The sequence below is a fragment of the Anabrus simplex genome, chromosome 13 (assembly GCF_040414725.1).
Source record: "Anabrus simplex isolate iqAnaSimp1 chromosome 13, ASM4041472v1, whole genome shotgun sequence".
In the NCBI taxonomy this organism is placed as follows: Eukaryota; Metazoa; Arthropoda; class Insecta; order Orthoptera; family Tettigoniidae; genus Anabrus; species Anabrus simplex.
In genome coordinates, this window is record NC_090277.1 from 70883416 (window position 1) to 70905941 (window position 22526).

Genomic DNA, 22526 nt, shown 5'->3' on the forward strand with positions numbered 1-22526 from the left:
CAAGACTTTTAAAATCAATTTCATCTTATTATATGTTATTTCAAGTGCTTATTTTTATTCCGAGGTTAAGACTATGGCTGATGATGCCTTCACACTAGGCGAAACATGTACCAATTTTAGTTAACAGATCAATGTAAATCATCCAAGACAATGACTTATTGTATTGATTAGGTGGTCAATTTAATAAATAACTTACTGTTATTATTCTAATCAAATATCATCAATACGGATCAAAATGATATTTATTACATGACTCACCTGTATTGTCGGTACTCTCTAACAATTATAGTAAAAGAGTTGATATTTGGCCCCTCTGTGCATTAAAGAAAGAGAGAACTATAGGATAAAGTTTAAGTACATTTGAATCCGTACTACCATCAGTAGCCAAAGAAAAAGGCGTTATTTGCAAAAGTTCACTTATTTCCTTTTTTGCCTCAGATGCCGTGTATTGAACTAAAGCAGAGGTTTTAGTTCTTGCGCAACAATATTTCTGAGATATTTTAGAGTCAAGGAATATTGATCTAAATAAATTTCCAGCGTGGTCTAAAAATGATAATGGAATATTATGCTCCAAAAGAAATGATGTGAACAGCAATTCGGCATTTGTCACCGCAGTTTCATTACCTTTTATGAAGAACGATGAAACAGACTGGTTTCATAATTTTGATTCACTGTATGTGTGATGTTTCTTGGATTCTATGTGTCTTCTGCAATCACCTCGTCCACCGTGAGCCACAGAGAAATCGCACAAACACACCCTGCAGAACACGTGAAACAAGTAGGCATGGCCATTCGTTCGTGTAACCGTCTCGATATTTCTGTAACACTGCTGTCTTTTTAGAGAAAATGCAATATGACAATTCCTCCACTTCTTTTCGAATCAACGACTAGGATAATTAGAATTGAAACTTGCTAAATATATGACTCATGTCTACGCACACAACAGAGAGAGAGAGCCGAATGCGCGCACTGGAGAACAGCAGAGCCTACTTCACAGCCGACTTGATGCGTCATTCTAGCTAAGAGAGCAGCGTTGTACTGGCCGTGATTTCACAATGCTCGTAGGAAACAAAAGGAACTGACAACCAAATAACTGCCAAATATGTTTAGTTGCCAATTTCCCATGGAATGGCTAAAGAAGACAATTCACTCTTAATAACAGAGAAAATTCCCTCACCTGTATTGTTGATACTCTCTAACAATTACAATACAAGAGTTGATATTTGGCCTCTCTGAGCATTAAAGAGACAACTATAGGATAAAGTTTAACTGCATTTGAATCCGTACTACCATCAGTAGCCGAAGAAAACGAGGAGGGCTAACCAGTAATGCTCTACGGGATTGCACATTTTTTACTTCTTCCCTTTTTTTCGTAGAAATTAATTTTTATCGTGATAATGTTGCATTTCCATAATAATTTCCCCTTTGACCGTAATGCCGTAATCGTGAAGTGAAATCCGTAATCATTACGGACAGTCCGTAATAGTTGGCACCTGTGCAAAAACAAATATTTGCAGACTTCATACTACCAACAACAACAAAAAATCTACCCTGCACACTGACTGAAAAAAGTAAAACTTTCATCCATTTATAAAGCAATCTACCTTGGTTGAGAGATTCCAATCCTGTCCAACATTCTTGAGAACTTGAACCTGTTCTCGGCACCATCCACAGACTCGGGAGAAGAACCTAGTATTCTTGCCTGCTGTCGGTGGAGGTCCATGGCTATGTTGTTGGGAAGCTGCCCTCCCATACACAGGATGATGCCCTCGGGGTTCTCAATGTTATATATGTCCATTACAGTCTATTAACAGACAAACATTTACATAAAAATCCATAATAATTTTCCCCATTTCAGTTCATAAAACAAAAATAACATTTCTTATTGTAATACATATCTAGAGAAGTAATTCATTTCCTTAGCATCTCAACACTCCAGCAAGCTGGGTGTACTTACACAGTTTGTTCCGTCCATCCACAGTTATTTATCATTACACCATGACAATTCATATTTCACTTTTCAATGTCTTCAAAGTCTCCAGGCTTTTATCATCTGGATCCTCTTGTTATGGAATGTCTTCATTATGACATGCATGATGATGATAAACAATTATGGGATAGTGCACTGCCTTGCTGGACTCCAGTTTTATTCTGGAACGAGGATGAATGTTCGTCACCCAATTTACAAGGTCTTCCCTCCACAAGATCTCCAACTAACAGCTTTTGTGAGAACACACTAAGGTTAACAGCAACTTTTTGCACTTCTTGGTCTGAGTATGAAGCCATTACTTTTCCTGTTTTATAATCCCAACCTTGGCCTGTCTGGACAAGAACTGGAGGCCGAGAACGCAAAACTCAGACATTACTGCACTGTCATAAGACCAGACAGAGAGATCTGTCAAAGTACGTCAAGTGGTCTCGATTGTACTTGTTCCCGAGTTTCTCCCCAGATCATAACATCAGCAAAAGCCACTGCTTGTAGCTGACGACAGGTTTTCTTGGACTTTTTGTTGTAAACATCTTTGTTCAGTTGATAAGCCATTTCCATTTTATTCATGTGACGCGAAAGCTTCTCTTTCAGAGATCTTTGGTTCTATCCACTCGCCAAGATATTTAAACTTATCTGTCTGTTTGATTGCTCCCTGGTTTACTTTTAGCTCTCCTCGTGCCGGCTTGATGTTAGTTATGAATTGCATTTTCTCCAAAGAGATCTGGAGACCTGCTATTTCCACCTCTGTCTTGAGGTGATTAATTTGCTTTGTATCCATGTCTAAAGAATCAGAGAAAATTGCTAGATCATCTGCAAAAGCTAGGCAAACAATTGAAAGGTTCATGTTCTTGTAACTCAATCTCACAACACGAGCACTATTTTCCGAACCCTGCTTGGTAGTCCTCCAGTTGTGGATCAAGTTGTTGTTCATCATCATCATCATCATCATCATCATCATCATCATCATCATATCTATACCTCTTACCTTTAAATCATTAGAAACCGAGTCTAACCTCGTTAATTTGAAGTCGTTGGGATGCAAAAATCGGACTTTGAATTATGTGATTTCGAATTAACTGCCAAATCTTAATTCAGAAATGCCAACCCTTGCCGCATCAGAAGATATTCTAAGACCTGTACTGCATGCAATTAACCTCAATTCAAAGTTTAAACCTTTGAAATGCCATGGAAAAAAAACGTTTTCCAAAATGTATCTAACAAGGGCATTTACAGTATTCACTTGGATAACTCACTGACAAACATAACCTCACGCAAAGAAAGAAAACAAAAGCAAGATTCAAAGATGAGGAGAAATCTAAGCTGGCTCCCCTGAGCAAGTCCTTTATTCATTGGATTACTGAACTGAATGCATTTTAGATGTACTTGCATGGAAAGTACTCGATGCCCTTAAAGCATCGTGGTTTATCAAACTTTCCTATGACGAGGGGATAAAGTCTCTCGCTTCCGTCTGCATTCAAACACAGTACAGTGACTCACCTATCATTGTATGATTTCCCCCCATGGTACTTCTCTTGTAATTCAGAAATGCGAACCCTTGCCGTGTCACAAAGTATTCTAAGACACATTAATGCATGCAATCATATTGATTCACAGTTTAAACCTTTCAAATGCCTTGGAAAAATCTATTCACTAAATGTATCTAACAAGGTGCATTTATATTATTCAAATAATGCACTTGAATAAATCACTGGCAAATCACTGGCAAACATAACCTCACGCATCGAAAGAAAAAAACCGCACGATTGAAAGACGAAGACAAATTTTGCTCGCTCCTTTGTGCAATTCCTTTATTCATTGGATTACTGTACTGAATGCATTTTAGATGTCCTGTTCTTGCACGGCAAGTGCCCGACGCCCTTAAAACATCGTGACTTCCTATGACGAGGGGAAGAAGTCTCTCGCTTCCGTGTGCATTGCAACACAGTGCAATGACCCCCCTTGAACGATTTCCCAGCTGTCACTTCCCTCCTATAAAACCGTAAGACCGTTTGGGCTTGGCATTAAAAAAGAACAACGCAGTTTCATCGGCAATGACAATATTTGGTGCGTACAAATTGATTATATGAGCCACGCTTTTTCGCCAACTGTCGGCATCGCCGGTGTTCGCGGATACTGCTTCTCTGCACACTACCTGCTACGTGATATTATGTTGTTCCTTAAAACGCTGAATACAAAAGAATTACGATTTTACTCGAACTTAGCAAATTAGCCACTATAGACACACTGAAGTGAGTGAAAATACTGATATCTACCCCAGCACGTTCCGGAAGACGCGTTCTATCATGACGCAGATAAATTTCGAATTTAAATTACTCCAAAAAAAAACCTATTTTTTTAATTATAAAGGCAATTTGAATTAAAAGTCTGAATTTCGGTAATGGGACCGATATTATTCTTCGAATTACAAATTATCTGTAATTCCAAATTAAACAATTTAAATAACATGCAAAACCGTGCGTCATGTTTCTGGGAACGAGAGCTTCTTTGAATCAGGCGGGACTTTGAATTATCCGATTTCAAATTATCAAGGTTCTACCGTATTATGTATTTTCTTAATCACCTAAGTAAGAGAAACAAGATTGAACACATGGAACTTGGTAAGTCGATAAAAAACAGAAACAATCACAAATTGAATGAGGAAAAAAGAAGTTGGAGAAGGTAAAATAAAAAATAAAAGAACCCAGACCACTGAAGAAGATAAAACTGAACCATCAAACAACATGACACTGATCACATAACTTCAGATGGTCAAAACACTAGTTCTAGGTACTGCCACACACTACATCAGACTCTGCTTCTTACTAAGTTCTTGACTGTGGTGAGAAGAATGAACATCACTGAAAACAGCTCAAGGCAACATACTTCAAAAGATCTCTCACGAACTGGTCCTCAGACCCTGTAGAATACCTGAAGAGCGGGCCATATCTCCGATAGTTCTCTTACATTAGAAAGGCCATACAGATAACGGTAACAATTACTTAGCAATTAGTTTGATGTCCTGTACATACAATCTTTTACTTTTGAGAAGAATAGCAAATACCCTCGATACTAACCAACCAGTTGAACAGGCAGGTTTTCGACCTCCCTGTTGTTAATCAGATCCTTGAGAAACATAAGGAATACAACAACTTTTGTTCACTGTCGAGTGCTTTATCCAAGCAAGGAGCGACAGAAATCCTTCAACATATGTACTATCAAAGTAAATCAAGGGTCAAACTGTAGTCAGCCGGGAAGACTTTTAAAACTGGGAGGAGTGTCTGCCCAGGACATCACGTATCGCCTTTGTTCAGGACTTGGCACAGATGAAAAAAAAAAACACATTAACATCAATAGACAAAATGTCGTAACATCAGATTTGTTTATGATGAAGTCTAGTTTTCAGAAGCTCACTCAAAACTCCAGTTTATGTAGAGGGATTTCTGATGACAGAAACAAAGGACACTGCAAATGACAAAACTTTTCACAGAAAAGCTGGAAAATTAAGAAAGTTTCTCCATCTGAACATATTAGGCTCTTTTCCACCAGCATTCTCAGCACAAGCTCAGGATCAGAGACTGGCACAAAGTTACAGCCCAGGAATTTGTCTGAGTCAAAATAGACATAAGAGCTGTCGACACAAATACAAGCTTCAACTCACTTTGTAAATACAGAAAACCCTGAGTAATATTAACATTCTAAAATTCTGACCAGAAACATATACAGTAGAAGTCCGTTATAGTGAAAATTCACAACGGTGAAAAATTTACTCGCTATAGCCGATTGTCGTCACATCAGATTTTTCATAAAAATTGGGAAAAACCCCATACACATGAAAATCGGTATGAAACGGTAATCAGTTCATGCAAAACTTGCATTTTCGCGGATGATTTCTATACTACGGCTTACTAGTTCGTTATTTTTCAAAACCCGATACTATGTGAATGTGGATGTTTAATTTCACTCCGAAAAAATTATAGTACCTCTCCAGAGGCCTCTGTGGCAACTGTTTCACTTTTCTTCTTCAAACAGAGTCACCTAACCTAACTTAACCATACTGTATGAAAACATATTCCAAGAGCCAATACAGAAATAACATTCTCGCTATAAATTTACATGGGAATAGCCTTACCGAAATTTAACCAGACACGAGAAAATATAACCTAACCTCTGAAATCAGCGATATGCGTTGCCATATCTTGAGGTGTAACCCATCTTACTTAATCATATTATTTAGCATAAAATTAAGCAATCATTTACTACAGCATTTATTTTTAGAGAGTAAACAACTGCTAACGGACAAGTTATTTACACATTTATTATAAAAACGTGCTCTCCTCTTTCGTTTTCCATTTTTCTTCACGGAACAGCAGTCAATGGGTATTACCAATCGACTCCGATGTCGCCTTTAAAAGTCTACGAGAGAGCTCCCTAGTAGACATAGCGAGTAAACGATGCTGAAGATGATCGATCACATGCAATATAATGGTTGGGTAGATTAACGTCGGTAACGGAAAAAATCGTGCACACTTAATCGCTCGTAATAACGGATGCGTCAGTGATAGGGCTCTCGCTGTAAACGAAGGATAATACACAGTTTAATATAGGATTTTTGAAGGGACAAGCAAAATATGACATTATAACGGGGTTCTTGTTATATGCCGTATTCGACATAGCAGACTTCTACTGTATAAATTATAAATCTATAAAATATGAATCATTCTGAAATAAACATTCACAACTTCTGTGTAAAGCCACACACCTCAAACGATATTTCCTCAAAGTAGAGCCGGTCACACATGTCGTAGTCTGTGCTGACTGTCTCAGGGTTGTAGTTCACCATGATGGTCTTCCTGCCCAACTTTCTCAGCTCCCGCAGACACCCAACGGCGCACCAGTCGAACTCCACAGAGCTGCCAATACGATACACACCCGAACCTGAAACAGACACATTTTCCAGTAACTGTATATGGTTTACCGACAGTGTTCTCAATGTATACATCAATTTTAAAAGAGTGTATGAAGATGAGACTACACCATCTACTTGAGAAATCCTATGACTATGTTATCTAACAAAGGTATGTGGAATGAACAGTAAGAGAAAACATATTGGCTACATTTAGGAAAAATAGTTCAAAGGTAGCTTACTGCAAACGATTTAGGTCACTTTTGACTACTTATATTGTGGAAATCTATATGCAAATGAGGCAAACTGAAATGAAAGCAATAACTAACCAGTCTGACTCAGAAGCAGAAGCTTCAATCCTGAGTAAAGAAGTTGAAGCAGCTATTAAACACCTGAAAAACCATGAAGCACCAGGAATGATGGTACCTCTGGGGAATTATTAAGTAAATGGGAGAAGAAGGAATACATTTAATGCACTTAATCTGCAGCAAGGTAGGGACAGTTGTGTTGGGTGCATATCATGTACAAACGCCTGAAGCCTTACAATAGAATTATGGAACGGATTCTAAATATTCGTCAGTTGGCAGAGAAGGCACAATTCCCTTGTTTCCGTGCTTCATTGACTACCAAAAGGCCTTTGATTGTGTTTTATAGAGAAAGTTGTAGTGTGTTCTAGAAGAAATAGGAATTTCAACTCATTTCACTTATACAAGGCTTGTACAGTAACATTTTCGTGAATTATCATCAACTTCTAGAGTTTCTAAACGTGTGAGCCAAGAATGTATCTTACCACCTCAGCTGTTTAATATCTATGGTGAATGCCCTAGACAAATGGTGAAAAGGATGTTGTATTTTGCAGACGATGCCACACTTGTAGCCAGCAGTGCACTGGAGCTTGCTCATTCAACAGGAGAATCATAATCTTACTACAGAGACTAATTGGGGCGAAACAAAACCAAAGATCTCTACAAAGGTGCAGACATGCAGCTACCGCAGCTCCTAAACAACCTCCGAAGAGTTTGTCAGTTTACTTATCTGTATTCAATAGTGGAAAATACTGATAAAAATGGATAAAGAAATCGAGCATTGCATCTTGCTCAGTGTACAGGTATGGCAAAATTAAAGACGATCTGAACTTAAATAAAAAATACTCTGTACAACAATTTGCTTCCCTTGTACAAGAACAGCCACTTTAAATATCCTGTTCGTCAGGGTCGAACCAGGGCTTGGAATCATGTTCATCGACCCTTCCAAATTATATACAACCGTTTTTTATGTTTGGGGCATCACAACATTCTTTCAATTTCATTTTTGGTGTTACAAGTTTTCTCCACTCGACTCTGTTAAATTAACTATTGACAGTGAACAACTCGCATGTGTGTGCACGATATGGCAACCGCGCACTACAATTGAAGCAGGCAATTGTCAAAATAAACTGAGAGTTCCTAGCTTTGTTTCTAACAACTCTGCAGAAATAAATAGCACAATAATACCATTAAGGAACGTACACATCATCACAGTCTCATAGCCAGACATGCAAGTCACTCATGGGCGTCAACTGGGCCTCTCCGGAGGTCTCACGACATCAATTAAATTACATTTAAATGAACAGAGAAATGTAACACTATCTTTTCATATTTCTAGCAAACAAATTCTACGTAGACTGAATGGGTATGATGATACAGTATTTTTACAATAGCTAAATTATGGTACCATTGGCCACTATGCCTTGAACTGGACGAGAGTCCTCTGCCAGACATAAGCAGGATTCCAAGTCGAGATGGATTGACTGAGAGCGAGGGTGGACAACAATGTCACTGAACGACTGATGGACTTTTCTTTTTACTTGTTGTTACTCTTGTACCTGACAATTTACTACAGTATACTTGTGTAGTTTTTACAGAGCATAAATTTATACTGATACAGAAATGTATCCATAGGTGTGCAAGATATTATGAGGCATGTACAATTTTATTAGTGGAGTATAGTTTATATGGAGAATATCTGTATATATTAATGTATTATGACTAGGGACCAAATTTTTTGAAAACGTATATGTGCATATGCAAATGCATATTTTGTAGGTTTATTGGATTTATTGCATATTCTAAACATAACAGCAAATCTCAGCATATACATTTGAAATTAATCATCATCATCATCATCATTTCCCTTTATCCAGCTGTAGCCGGGTAGGGCCAAATATGGTTCCTCTCCACTTTCTTCGGTCTTTCCACCACTCCTCCTCCAACACTGTGTCCTAGTCCAGGTTTCTTTCTATAATGCTGCGTTGGATGGTATCCTTCCATCTCAATCGTGGTCGTCCACGGCCTCTCCTTCCTTGGATTTGCATTTCCATCACCTTTTTTGGAATTCTTTCGTCGCTCATTCACTTTATGTGCCCAAACCATCTTAGTCGGCTCTTGTCTATTCTATCATTCATTTTTTCCACTCCAATTTCTTCCCGGATTTTCTCATTCCTTATTTTGTCTCTTCTACTCTTCTGCATCATATTCCTCAAGAATTTCATTTCGGCTGCCTGTATTCGACTCTCATCCTTCTTTGTCATTGTCCAAGTTTCTGCTCCGTAAGTTGTTATGGGTACGTAATACATCTTGTACATAGTATCCTTTGCTTCCATTGGCACATCTTTGTCCCATAACATGTTTCTTACACTATGATAGAAATAACTTCCAGCTTGAATCCTTTTACTAATCTCAGCATCCAGTCGAGCATTCTCCATTAATTCACTCTCCAGGTATTTAAACGTTTCCACTATTTCCAGGGGCTTGTCTGCAAGTCTAATCTGACCTTTCCCTTCTTTCTCCCCTCTAGTCATAACAAGAGTTTTACTCTTTTCTACACTTATTTTCAATCCACATTCTTCGATCTTCCCATTCACCACATTCAACTGTTCTTGAACCTTCCTGTCGTCTTCTCCCCAAATCACAATATCATCTGCAAATAACATCATGTTCATTTCTCTTCCTCCATATGCTGCTTTTGCTGTTCTCATGATGTCATCCATTACTATTGTAAACAGGATTGGTGATAGAACACTTCCCTGTCTCAGCCCACTAGTTATTTTGAACCAACTTGTCCTGCCAACTTGTGTTTGCACGCAACTACAACATTCCTTATACAATGCCATGATCATTTTTATTAATCCCTGTCCAATTCCTTTTTGCACCAGACTGTCCCAAACTTTCATCCTAGGGACACTGTCATATGCCTTTTCAATATCAATGAATGTCATCACCATATCATTCCCGTACTCCCAATGCTTTTCCATTAGTTGTCTCATAATGAAAATGGGCTCTATTGTTGACCTTCCACTTCTGAAACCAAACTGATTTTCCTGTATCTGATTCTCAACCCTCAACCTTATTCTACTTTCCAGTATCCTTTCCATTATCTTAGCAACATGGGATATTAGAGTAATTCCCCTGTAGTTCTTCAAAACTTTCTTATCAGCTTTCTTGAAAATTGGGATGATTATTCCTTTTTGCCAATCCTCAGGGACCTCCTTATTCTCCCAGACATTCCTGAGAACCCGATATGTCCACTGCAGGCCTACAGCTCCAGCTGCCTTTATCATCTCATTTCATCTATTCCAGCAGTTTTTCCATTCTTCATCTTTCTTACTGCCATTTCAATTTCATTCATTGTAATTTCTTTATCCATTTCTTCATCAACTAATTCCCTTTCCTGGTCGTCCATTGAATGACTGTCATCCGTTCTTATGTTCAGCAGCTTCTGAAAATACTCTCTCCATCTCTTTCTTATTTCTTCTGGCTTTGTTACTATTATGCCACCATCCTTCACAAATCTGGTGTTTACTTGATCTCTCTTTTTGTTTCTTAAGATACCATACAGTAATTTCTTGCTGCCCTGCATATCATCTCTCAATTTCTGTGTGAATAAGGCCCAGCTCCTCTTTTCTTCCTCCACTACTTTCTTGTCCAAATTCTTTGCCTCCACATATTTTCTTCTACTTTCTTCAGTCTTAGATGTTTTCCGTGCTTTCCATGCCATTTTCTTTTCCTTCACTTTAATCTTTACCCTATCATTCCACCAGTGTGTTTCTTTGTCTTTCACATTTCCTGATGTTCTACCACACACCTTTTCTGCACATCCAACCAGTGCTTCCTTAAATCTTTTCCATTCCTCTTCAACATTCCCCACCTCTGTCCTGGGTACCAAGGGAATTATTTCCCTTTGAAATTCTTCTTGTATGCTTTTCTCCTTCAACTTCCATACATTAATTCTTTTCTCTCTTCTTAATTGGGGTTTTTCAATCTTTCCAACTTTCAATTTTCCTATCACAACTCTATGATCTCCACCAAAAGCTTCTTCAGGCATGGCTGTTCCATCTACAAGGTTCTTCCGGTGTTCTTTCTCTATGATTACATAATCAATCATGGCCTTTGTTCGTCTGTCTCCCCAACCATACCTTGTAATCTTCTGACTGTTCTTCTTCCTAAACCAGGTGTTTCCAACAATCATTTGATTCCTCATGCAAAAATCCACCAACAACTCGCCTTCTGGATTTACATTTCCATATCCAAAGGGCCCTACAACATCTTCCTTTCCTTGTCTTTCCATTCCAACTTGTGCATTTAGATCTCCCATCAATAGTACTTCCTTATCTTCTATCTGTCTCTCCACTTCCTCTAAGAAGTCCTCTAGATGTTCATCTATGCAACCGGTTTGTGGGGCATACAACTGATTAAGTATAATTTAAAACATCTCTAACGACGACTCCATGTTGGACATCCCTGAGAAACACGCTGCCTGGCTATTTCAAGAAAGCGATGGGATATTCCTTTCACCCTATGGGTAGCGCGGGGTTAGTTACTTTACTCTCAGTCTGCATGTCCTTTACTCAAAGAGAAGAGCAGCAGAAAGTATTTATTAAATCAGTGGGTGTCGGGTAACAGTGATTATTCAACTGATGGTATTGTCAAGTATGCTCGAAGGAAATTAAATGTGAAAAGAAATTTCAACTTGAACAACACGCAAAAACTACAGCATATATTATGGCAAAGGAAGGGAAAGAAGAACAACACACTACAACTACTTCTTACCCATGTAAAATTGAAGCCTCCACTCGATACATTTTCAGCCAATCTTTGTATGACTTTAGTATGCAGCAATATTCCGTGGAATAAATTAAACAATCCAGTTCTACTATCATTTCTGAAGAAAAATGAAGTTTATGTCGATCACCGTAAAGCAAACTTTTGGATAAGTAATAGGAATAGACTGTTAATCTCTGAATGGGCAAATGCTCTCAAAATGTCGTGCAAAATCTTGGCGGTTCGAGCAGTTCCTGGTAGATGTCCTGGCACAATCCGCTGCCATCATCCAGACTGTGGCAAGAATGAAGCTCTTGGTCGTGTGTTAGGATACTGCCACAGAGAAGAATTGCTCAGGAAGACCCGTCATCACAGTGTGAGAGCAACCTTAGCCTCTTCACTGACAGATCTGAAGTGGAGAGTTTATGGAGAAGTACACGGTGTCTCTTCCACGGGGTCCAACAAAGGACCATTTACCAGCAGACTCTAAAAGCTGTGATTCTTGATCCAATCATCCAGTTTGAAAGAGACTTATCCCAGGCCAAGGAAGGTGACGAGGAAAAGAAGAGCATCCCACATCTGAGCGAGAGACATAACATTCGCCCAGAAAACTGGTCCGTGGTGGGCCTACTATTAAGAAACTTGGAATCCAGCATACGACTTTTGAAAAAATGATAGACACATAAAAGATACAATTATAAATCATCACTTACATTATTCCTAAATGATAATAAATTATTTAGTAAAGAAATTTTCATCTTCTTCTTCATCTTCTTCATCCATTCCCTTTTCCAGATTCTCTCTGGGTAGGGTAGTGTACTTGCTCTTTCCACCACTCCACTTCTAGTACTTTATTGCTGTCGACTCCTCTATTTGCAATACAGTCCACAACAGAGCTCCTCCATCTCATTCTAGGCCTCTTTCCAGTTTCTGTATCCTTGAATGTTCTCTTTGGTATTCATTTATTTATTTATTTATTTATTTATTTATTTACTGCGCACTACAGGATTTCTAAACCCAATTACAGTGGCAGATGTTTACACATGTTTCTTTTTAATGTTTCAATCAGTCTAATAACCTAATATCTAAACTATTCTAATATTATATTTACGTTGAAAAAGAAATAACATTACTTATCTAATCCTTACAAGAAACAAGTAGATAAAAATCATAATTTCGTATCCAAATTAGTCTAATAACCTAATACCAAAACTATTATAATATAATATTTACAATGAGAAAGGAACAGTAGTTCACATCTAATCTAATTTAATCTTTACATGAAAGAGTAAAATAAAAATAAAAATCGTAATTTCATATCTAAACTATTATTTTCTTCTAGTTCTAACACTTATAATTACATTTATGGGATAGGGCTTAATGTACAATATTTATAATACATTTTGTGGTTCAAATCATCATTACAAATTAGAGATTTTTCGCGGAGATGCTGAATTGTTGTAAAAACAGGTCTAGAGGTACACAAAAGTCTAAAGAATTATTTTTCTGAACTGCACTGTTGTAGACATTGCAGAGCCTGTAGAGTGGGGAATTTTTGTGAGCAGTTGTTCTGACTTTTTTGTTATGAAAAGTTACATTTGTCCTCGCATTAAAGCGGGGCACGTGGAAGCTCAAGAGACATAAAAAGTCAGGGTTGTCAATAACAGAATTCACAGTTTTGTACAGAAACTTCATGTCATCCTTTTGCCTCCTCAGTTCCAAGCTTTCTATTTCAAAATTTAGGAGAAGTTCGTTGTATGCTATGTGTGGATAATTACCGGTTTTTTGAAATGTAAGTATTTTAAATATCTCTTTTGGATTTTTTCGATCTGTGTAATATATATTTTGTTTGATGGATTCCATATAACGCTTGCATATTCTACTTTAGGCCTGACGAGAGAGCCGTAGAGGTGTATACAGGTTTTTAGGAGTTTAAAGGGCTTGACATTCCTCATCACAAATCCTAATGTCCTGTATGACTCAGCAACTACCTTCCGTACATGTGGGGTGAAGGCGAGTTCTGGGTCTAATAATATCCCGAGGTCTTTAACCTCATTTACCGGTTTCAGGTCATCGTGACCTAGTTTATAGTTAAAGGAAATACACGTTTTATTTCGAGTGAACGACATGGATACACATTTATGTCCATTTAGATATAGTTGATTTTCAGTCGTCCATTGTATTAAATTACTTAAGTCAGCCTGGAGCAGTTCACAGTCGTTAATGGTGACAATGGATCTGAATACCTTAAGGTCATCGGCGTACAAGAGAGAGTCCCAGAATTTTATTCGTTCAGGTAAGTCATTGATTAGTACCAGGAACATCCACGGCCCTAGATTAGAGCCCTGGACTATTCCTGAATTTACAGGGTACTCTCTGGATGAGTTTCTTTGATAAGTTACATACTGCTTTCTATCTCTTAGGTAGGAGCTGAAAAGACATAGTAATGGGTAAGATAATCCAAGCATATTTTTTTTTAGCAGTATGTCGTGGTCAATTTTGTCAAAGGCCTTTTCGAAATCTGTAAATATTGCATCTATCTGGCCACCTCTATCAAGTTCTGTGGATATTGATTGTGTAAAATTTATGAGATTTGTTACTGTAGATTGTCCTGAAATGAATCCATGTTGCTGTTCTGATATTAAAGGTCTTTTATAGACTGTGAGTCAACGACATAAAATAAATTCGAAAACCTTGGCTATACCTGAAATAATTGATATTGGTCAGTAGTTTTTTATTAACATTGGATTACCCGATTTAAACACAGGACATACTCGGGACAGTTTCCATACTTTGGGAAATATGGACGTTTTGATAAGTTATAAATGAAGAGGAGGGGATATTTCAGTACATCTTTGCAATCTTTTATAACATACGGCGGTATCTGATCTGGTCCCGTGGAAGACTTTGGCTTCAGCTTTTTTAATGCTAGTTCAACATCCTCTACAGTAATGCTGTCAATGTGAATATTGCCAGTGGTTCCTGATGGGACGTTTGGAATGTTACACTGAGCTCTATCTTGGGAACCCTTCCATAATATTCTTATCATTCTCTAATACTTTAGAGTCTTATTCATAGGTATTGCGATTATTGTTGTTTTTTCTTTTATTCTTTACCCACATCCAAAAGGTTTTGGTGTTATCAGTGATATCCTGCTCTACAGTTTTTACATAATCGTTATATGAGGATTTAATTGCCAACTTAGTTTCGGACCTTAACGTTTTAAATTGCCTATTGTAATATTCTGAAAGGTGCTTCCATTTTCGGTAGTATTCTTTCTCTTTCAGTTTTTGTTTTATGCTCTCTGTGAACCAAACTGGGTATGTCCCGACTTTCCACGAGCCGCTTTTAGGAACAGTCTCATTTAACACTGCGTAAATTTTAGAATAAAGACAGGCTACTGCTTTGTCTACATCAGTACATTCGTACATGTCTTCCCAAGTAAGATCTCTTAGTCCTGTGAACAAGTGTTCAAATTTAGCTTTTTTGAAATTATAAGTATTTTGAGCTTCCCTTTTGCAGTTTCCACGGCTTGGAGTGATATCTACTTCTATTTCTAGGGCGGGGTGATGGGAGTCCTCAGGTAGCAGCGGATCAGTGTTCTTTTTACAGGTGACATTCGTTATTGTCTGACTGGCGAATACTAAATCCCTCTCTCCTGGCATTCTCATGTGTCCAAACCATTTTAGCTTTGCTATATCAATCTCTTCTTGAAGTTTACACACTCCCACGCTTCTCCTTACTTCCTCATTTCATATTCTATCTCATCTTGTCTTTCCCTGTATGCTCCATAAGAACCTCATTTCAGCTGCCTGTATCTTACTTTGGTTCCGCTTAGTCAACGTCCAGGCTGATGAAGCATAGGTCAGTATAGGTTTATAATATGACGAGTATAAAACCTTCTTGCACTTCATTGGCACATCTTTGTTCCATACAATGTCTCTCACACACTGCTAGAAACTTGCAGACTGCTGTATTCTTAAATCTATTTTGCCATCCAAATTTCCATCTTGTGATTTTCACTACTTCAAGAGATTCATTTCCTATTTTTATCACTCCCCTGGATTTCCAGTTACCTCTTGTCATGATCACAGTCTTACTTTTCACAGTACTAATCTTCATTCCAAAATTTCTTATCTCCTCATTCCATTAATTAACTTGTGTCTGTACTTCCTCTTCATTATCTCCCCAAACTACAATGTCATCAGCAAAGAGCATAGACTTTATTTGCTCGTCCATCATCTTCTCCTTGATATTATGTAGAATTCTATCCATGATGATAATGAAGAGTAAGGGAGACAATACACTTCGCTGTCTTAAGCCTGTCTCAACTCTGAACCATTCAGTTTGACCCACTTTGGTTCTGACACAGCTTTTGCAATTTTGATACAATGCTATTACCATGTGCATTGTTTCATTCGCAATCTGAGCCTCTGTCAATGTTTTCCATACCAAATTCCTTGGGACACTGTCATATGCCTTTTCAATATCAAGAAATGTCACTACCATGTCCTTTTCATATTCCCAATACCTTTCCATCATTTGATGCAATGTAAATATTGGGTCAAATGTGGACCTGCCTCTTCTGAATCCATGCTGGTGTTCTGCCAATTTTCCCTCTACTCTGTCTCTTATTCGTCTATCCAAGATTCTTTCAATGATCTTAGCTGTATGAGATATCAGTGTCACTCCTGTGTAATTTTCACATTGCTTACTGTACTGTCTCCTTTCTTGAAAATTGGTTTAATGACCCCTTTTGTCCCCACTTTTGGAACAGTCTTTTCTCTCCATATCACTCTGAAGAGTCTATACAACCACTGTACACAAACTACTCCTGCTGCTATTATCATTTCTACGGTGACCTCGTCAATTCCAGCTGCCTTGCCTCGTTTCATTCTTTTAGTGGCCCACTGCCATGGACACCTCGTTTTAGTTATCTTCCATCTGCACTAAATCTGGTTCTTCGATTTCTCCTTGTACCAAGGTATTTTGCACGTTGTAAAGCTGTTCAAAGTATTTTCCCCACCTCTGCAATATATCCTGCTTCTGTGTCATCACTTCCTCCTGTTCATTTTTAATGAAGTTAGCACCTTCACCTGGGTTTTTCTTCTTTTTAACAAACTGGAATAAGATGATCTTATTTCCAGTTGTATCTTCTTGCAGAGATTCAGTGAATTTTTTCCAGCATTTCATTTTCACTTCTTGAACCACCTTGGAGTACTCCTTCTTGCAGTGCCTGTATTCTGCTTTGCATTCTGTTTCTCAGCCATCTTTTCCAAGCTTGTTTCTTCCTTTTAACTATATCTTTTACTCTGTCATTCCACCAGGGCGTTTCTTGATATTTCTTCCTTCCTGATATTCTTCCACAGGTCTTTTCTGCAGACTCCACCATGAAGGTTTTAAAGTACGCCCACTCTTCTTCTACCCTTCCAATGTCTTCCTTAGGTTTATTTGCCTGGAACTCTTTATTTATTTCCATCTCCTGCAATTTCCACACCCTTAGCTTTCCCTGCCTAATCTCAGTCATCTTTTGTATCTTTCCCATCTTTAACTTAGCTATCACAACTCTGTGATGTCCTTTGAAGGATTCACTTAGGAGGGCTGTTACGTCTACCAACATTTTCCTGTTACCTTTCTCGACCAAAATGTAATCTATCAGAGTACTGATTTTGTTATCCCAACTATATCTTGTTATCTTCTGACTGTTTTGCTTTAGAAACCATGTGCTACCAATGATCAGCTTATTTCTTCCACGAAAGTCTACCAAAATATCTCCATGCTTGTTTCTCTTCCCATGTCCAAATGGACCTATAATCTCCTCATCTCCTTTTCTTTCCTGACCTACTTGGGCATTCATTTCTCCTGTGATCACAACCTAGGTATTTGTCCTGTATATGATCTTCCAGATATTCCAGGTATTCCCCTAGATCCGTATCTGCATTTCCTGTTTGTGGAGCATACCCTTGAATTATATCTGTCTCCTTCCTTTTTTTTTGCTTTACGTCGCACAGACACAAACAGGTCTTATGGCGACGATGGGACAGGAAAGACCTAGGACTTTGAAGGAAGCGGCCGTGGCCTTAATTAAGGTACAGCCCCAGCATTTGCCTGGTGTGAAAATGGGAAACCATGGAAAACCATCTTCAGGGCTGCGGATAGTGGGATTCTAACCCACTATCTCCCGGATGCGAGCTCACAGCTGCACGACCGCACGGCCAACTCGTCCGGTTTGTATTATATCTGTAACACCAGTTTCAAGTCCCAATCTGACGAATCAAACTGTCATTTATGTTTTCCACCAATTCTAGTTATTCCTTTAGGTTTTTTCTAATTATGAGACCTACACCATTTTTGGCTTCTCTTCCTCCACTTTCTTTAGTTTCCTCTCACATTTTCCTTTCCATTTGGTCTCACCGATTCCCACTGATTTGGCTTCTCTTCCTCCACTTTCTTTAGTTTCCTCTTACATTTTCCTTTCCATCTGGTCTCACCAATTCCCAGCAATGCTCTATCTTTGTCAACTATAAAATCTACAATTTCTTCCACTTTCAATGTTAGTGTCACTACACTGATGGTCTCAATCTTGATGTATTTGGTTGCTGGTCGCTCATTTTAATATTTTTGGTAAACACCTAAATTGTAAAAAATTCAGCATCCTTGTGGTCATTCACACTTTTTGAACTGATCTCTTTTGAAATATGTATGTGTAAACTAAAATATCCCAAGACTAAAGAACCTTCAAACTATTAGTGGAATCAGGGCATCTTTTTCAGATCAATGTTCAGAACCTGTGGTGCCAGTGTATAAATTTTGTCCCATCACTTCAGCTGATGTAGAAACTTTATTCTCAGCCTAAAACTTATTTTGACAGACAATAAACATAATTTGTCTCTGGAAAACATTGAAAAACATGTAGTTTTCTATGGTGGTGCTTCTTTCTGCAGTGAATGATACATGTATAAAGTGAGTGAATAAAATCAGCTTATTCTTAAGAGCATATTTTTCAATATTAATTGCATATTTTCTCCATTTTAGTGCATAACTGAATGCATATTTAGTGCATAAAGATCTGGTCCCTAATTATATGACAAAGGCTATTGCACCCCTAATAAATGATTCAATGATCCCTACAAACTTACCTATGACCATTGTGAGCCCTCCAGGGAAGGGAATGTCATGTGCTGAGCCATTATAGGTCAGATACAAGTAGTTGGTGCTAGCTGGCCACTCAGCCGCCACAGTGTCGATCTGCTTCACAAAAGGAAGGATACCTGCAAATAAGTTCATTCATTTAAAGACATTTCAACAAACAAGTTATAAACGAGGATACACAGAGCAACAAGGACAAACACGTCCTCTTACACACAATTCACTTATATCCCATTTCTTCTCCATCCCTGACAGGCTCATTTTTACTTGCCAGCTTCATCATTCAACACTAACTAGTGTAACAATATTTTATCAATGAAAACAAAGTCCATCTATTTGAAGACAACAGTGCATCAAGATATGGAGATTGTCTTTATGCTTTTGTATTTTTAAGTTCAATCAATCAATCAATCAATCAATCAATCAATCAATCAATCAATCAATCAATCAATCAATCAATCAATCAATCAATCAATCAATCAATCAATCAATACTGAGCTGCACTTAGGGCAGTCGCCCAGGTGGTAGATTCCCTGTATGTTGTTTTCCTAGCCTTTTCATAAATGATTTCAAAGAAATTGGAAATTTATTGAATATCTCCCTTGGTAAGTTATTCCAGTCCCTAACTTCCCTTCCTATAAACCAAGCGATTCCAACTGAGGTGTTCCCACGGCCCCGGCAGCAGCCCCGGTTCTGTGCTATAGCACCGTTGAGGTGGTGGGGGAAGGAGGGGAAGTGGCAGAGGCAGAACCACAAGTCAGCGCGGAGCTTATGAAAACAGTATTATTTATGACAGTTCTGTGAACACAAACACACAATTTATTCTGTACATACTTTGCGTTTGCCTTAATGTGTACATTTAGCATTTAAGTCGATTGTTGACATCGTTTTGCGGCAACTAATTTGCCAATAATGGGTACAATAGATTTGGCAGTAGAAATTCTAAGTACTGTCTCTAAGACCACATCAGACAGAGAAGTCCTAGTTCTCCATTTATTTAAATACAGATTTGAAAACATCTGTTCGCATACATACATTGTACCGAACATTGACATAAGTTCTAAGGCAATTGCTTGAAGTTTTGGAAATTATTGTGGTTGAACACCTTTGTAAAAGGATATTAAACCACCGCCGTAGTGGTAGTACCTGTCCTTGAGGATTGCGTCGCACTCTAGTCTTATCAGCTCTGTTTGGAAATATGATGGTGATTTTTCAAGACGTGCTGAAAATGGGGTCATAAATATGTCAAGTTGAGGTGCCATATCATTCATTTCTTTGAATCGGGAATTGAGTTCAGAGTGCAAAGTTTGTAACGACGTCTGATAATCTCCAAGATTTTCATAAGTAGACAAACGTAAGTTCCTGTACATGACGGGAGATGGTTTGTTCTGACTAGCTTATTGCCTCAAAGTGAGCCACAGAGCGTGGACCTAGTACATCTGAGCTCTCTATTAAACATTCTTTTACAAATTCACTATCAGTAAAGGGTCGCCCACTTTTTGCAATTTTCAGAACATCAATAGCCCATAACGTGCTCGAACTGCGCCTTCTAAAGTGTTGGGTTCAAGTAACTGTGGGATAGGGAGATAAAATAATTAAAATAATTACCTTTTGTGCTTTTTTTGCAATAGGTCTTATGGTGAAGATAGGATAGGAATAGGAAGGAAGCGGCCGTGGCCTTAATTAAGGAACAGTCCCAGCATTTTCTTGACTTGAAAATGGGAAACCACAAAAAACCCTCTTCAGTGCTGCCGACAGTGGGGTTCGAACCCACTATCTCTTGGATGCAAGCTCACAACTGAGCGCCTCTATCTGCGCCGCCAACTCGCCCGGTGTGTTTTCTTAGCAGCACATCTAAGTCTAAACAGTTCCTAATAATACAAAACCAGAAACGAAAACAAATCTCCTAAATTGCATGTAAAACAATTCCTAATGAGTAAGTTATTACGCATCTTTGAAGAACTTGGCAATTCCGATTTTAACTTAGCAATTTGTTCGGTTCTTGCTGCGCCAACAATGCCATCATAGGTGGAAACATGTTTATTGTGCTAGTGTCGTCGAATGATTGAAGCCATTACGCTTAAAACGACACGACAAATTAAACATTGAGCTTTCCCTTCGGTATTGAGAACAAAATATGAATCCACCCATGAAGGATTAAACGACATTTTTAACGAAGGAGTTACAAACTGCTCCACTGTCTGTTCTATCGAATAGATTCTACTGAGAATGACACACACACATACACACACAGAATGAGAATGAATGTACTGTCTCTTACGCACACATGCACCGACCACTGCGCGGGGTAGGTGGGGAAGGAGGGGAACGGTGCTGCTGAGTGCAGCGCTGGTGCGCCCCAGCACTAAGTGCTCGAGTTGGAAAGGCCTGCTATAAACGAAAATTGCCCCAATTTGACCTCTTGATTCCAACTTTATCTTCATATTGTGATCTTTCCTACTTTTATAAACGCCACTCAAACTTATTTGTCTACTAATGTCATTCCACGCCATCTGTCCGCTGACAGCTCGGAACATAACACTTAGTTACAAGTAACTATTCTCATTTTGGTTCCGTATTGAAGTTGACGTATGTCTCAAATATTATTACAATATTTATAAGTCCACCTGTTCAATACAATATAATATAATCCACTATTTCATATGGTTAAAATTTATACATAATACATAAAAGTCAATGGTACATGTTTCACCCTCCTTTATGGGCATCATCAGCCTATATCAATCTTAAAAATAATACATATAGAGTCTTTCTAATCTTATAAATTATACGGTAAAATGTTGAACAACAACCTCAGATATGGTACTATATCCCAACCCATTGTCTTTAGTATATCCCCAGAAATCTGATCAATTCCAGCCACTTTTCTAGTTTTCAACTTTTGTATCTTATTGTAAATGTCATTGTTATCATGTGTAAATTTTAATACTTCTTTGGCCTTAGTCTCCTCCTCTATCTGGACATTATCCTTCTAACCAGCAATCTTTACATACTGCTGACTGAATACTTCTGCCTTTTGAAGATCCTCACATACACACTCCCCTTGTTAATTAATTATTCCTGGAATGTCCTTCTTGGAACTTGTTTCTGCCTATACATACCCTTCCATTTATCACTAAAATTTGTATGACTGCCAATTATGCTTGCCATCATGTTATCCTTAGCTGCCTTCTTTGCTAGACTCAATTTCCTAGTAAGTTTCTTCAATTTCTCCTTACTTCCTGCTTTAACCGTTAGCTGTTCCCCCTCATCATCATAACCATAATTTCTTCGCTCCAGATGTTGTTCATATATGCAACACTAGTTTAGGTCTCTAATTTCAAGGTCTTTGAAAATCTGCTTCTCCCAAACATCACAAGGTTGGCCTGGAACACTGTGGTCAAAG

General features: G+C 38.2%; 1 protein-coding gene across 2 annotated transcripts in view; it reads right to left on the minus strand.

Moving 5' to 3' along the window:
* r (carbamoyl-phosphate synthetase 2, aspartate transcarbamylase, and dihydroorotase rudimentary) overlaps positions 1-22526 on the minus strand; it is a 394723-nt gene that overhangs the window by 244408 nt on the left and 127789 nt on the right. For both annotated transcript variants that reach the window (XM_067157339.2, XM_067157338.2), the window contains 3 exons: positions 19111-19242; positions 6750-6925; positions 1605-1804 (listed from right to left, as the gene is read on the minus strand). In XM_067157339.2, the coding sequence (XP_067013440.2) occupies positions 1605-1804; positions 6750-6925; positions 19111-19242 (508 nt within the window). The remainder of the gene's footprint in view (positions 1-1604; positions 1805-6749; positions 6926-19110; positions 19243-22526) is intronic.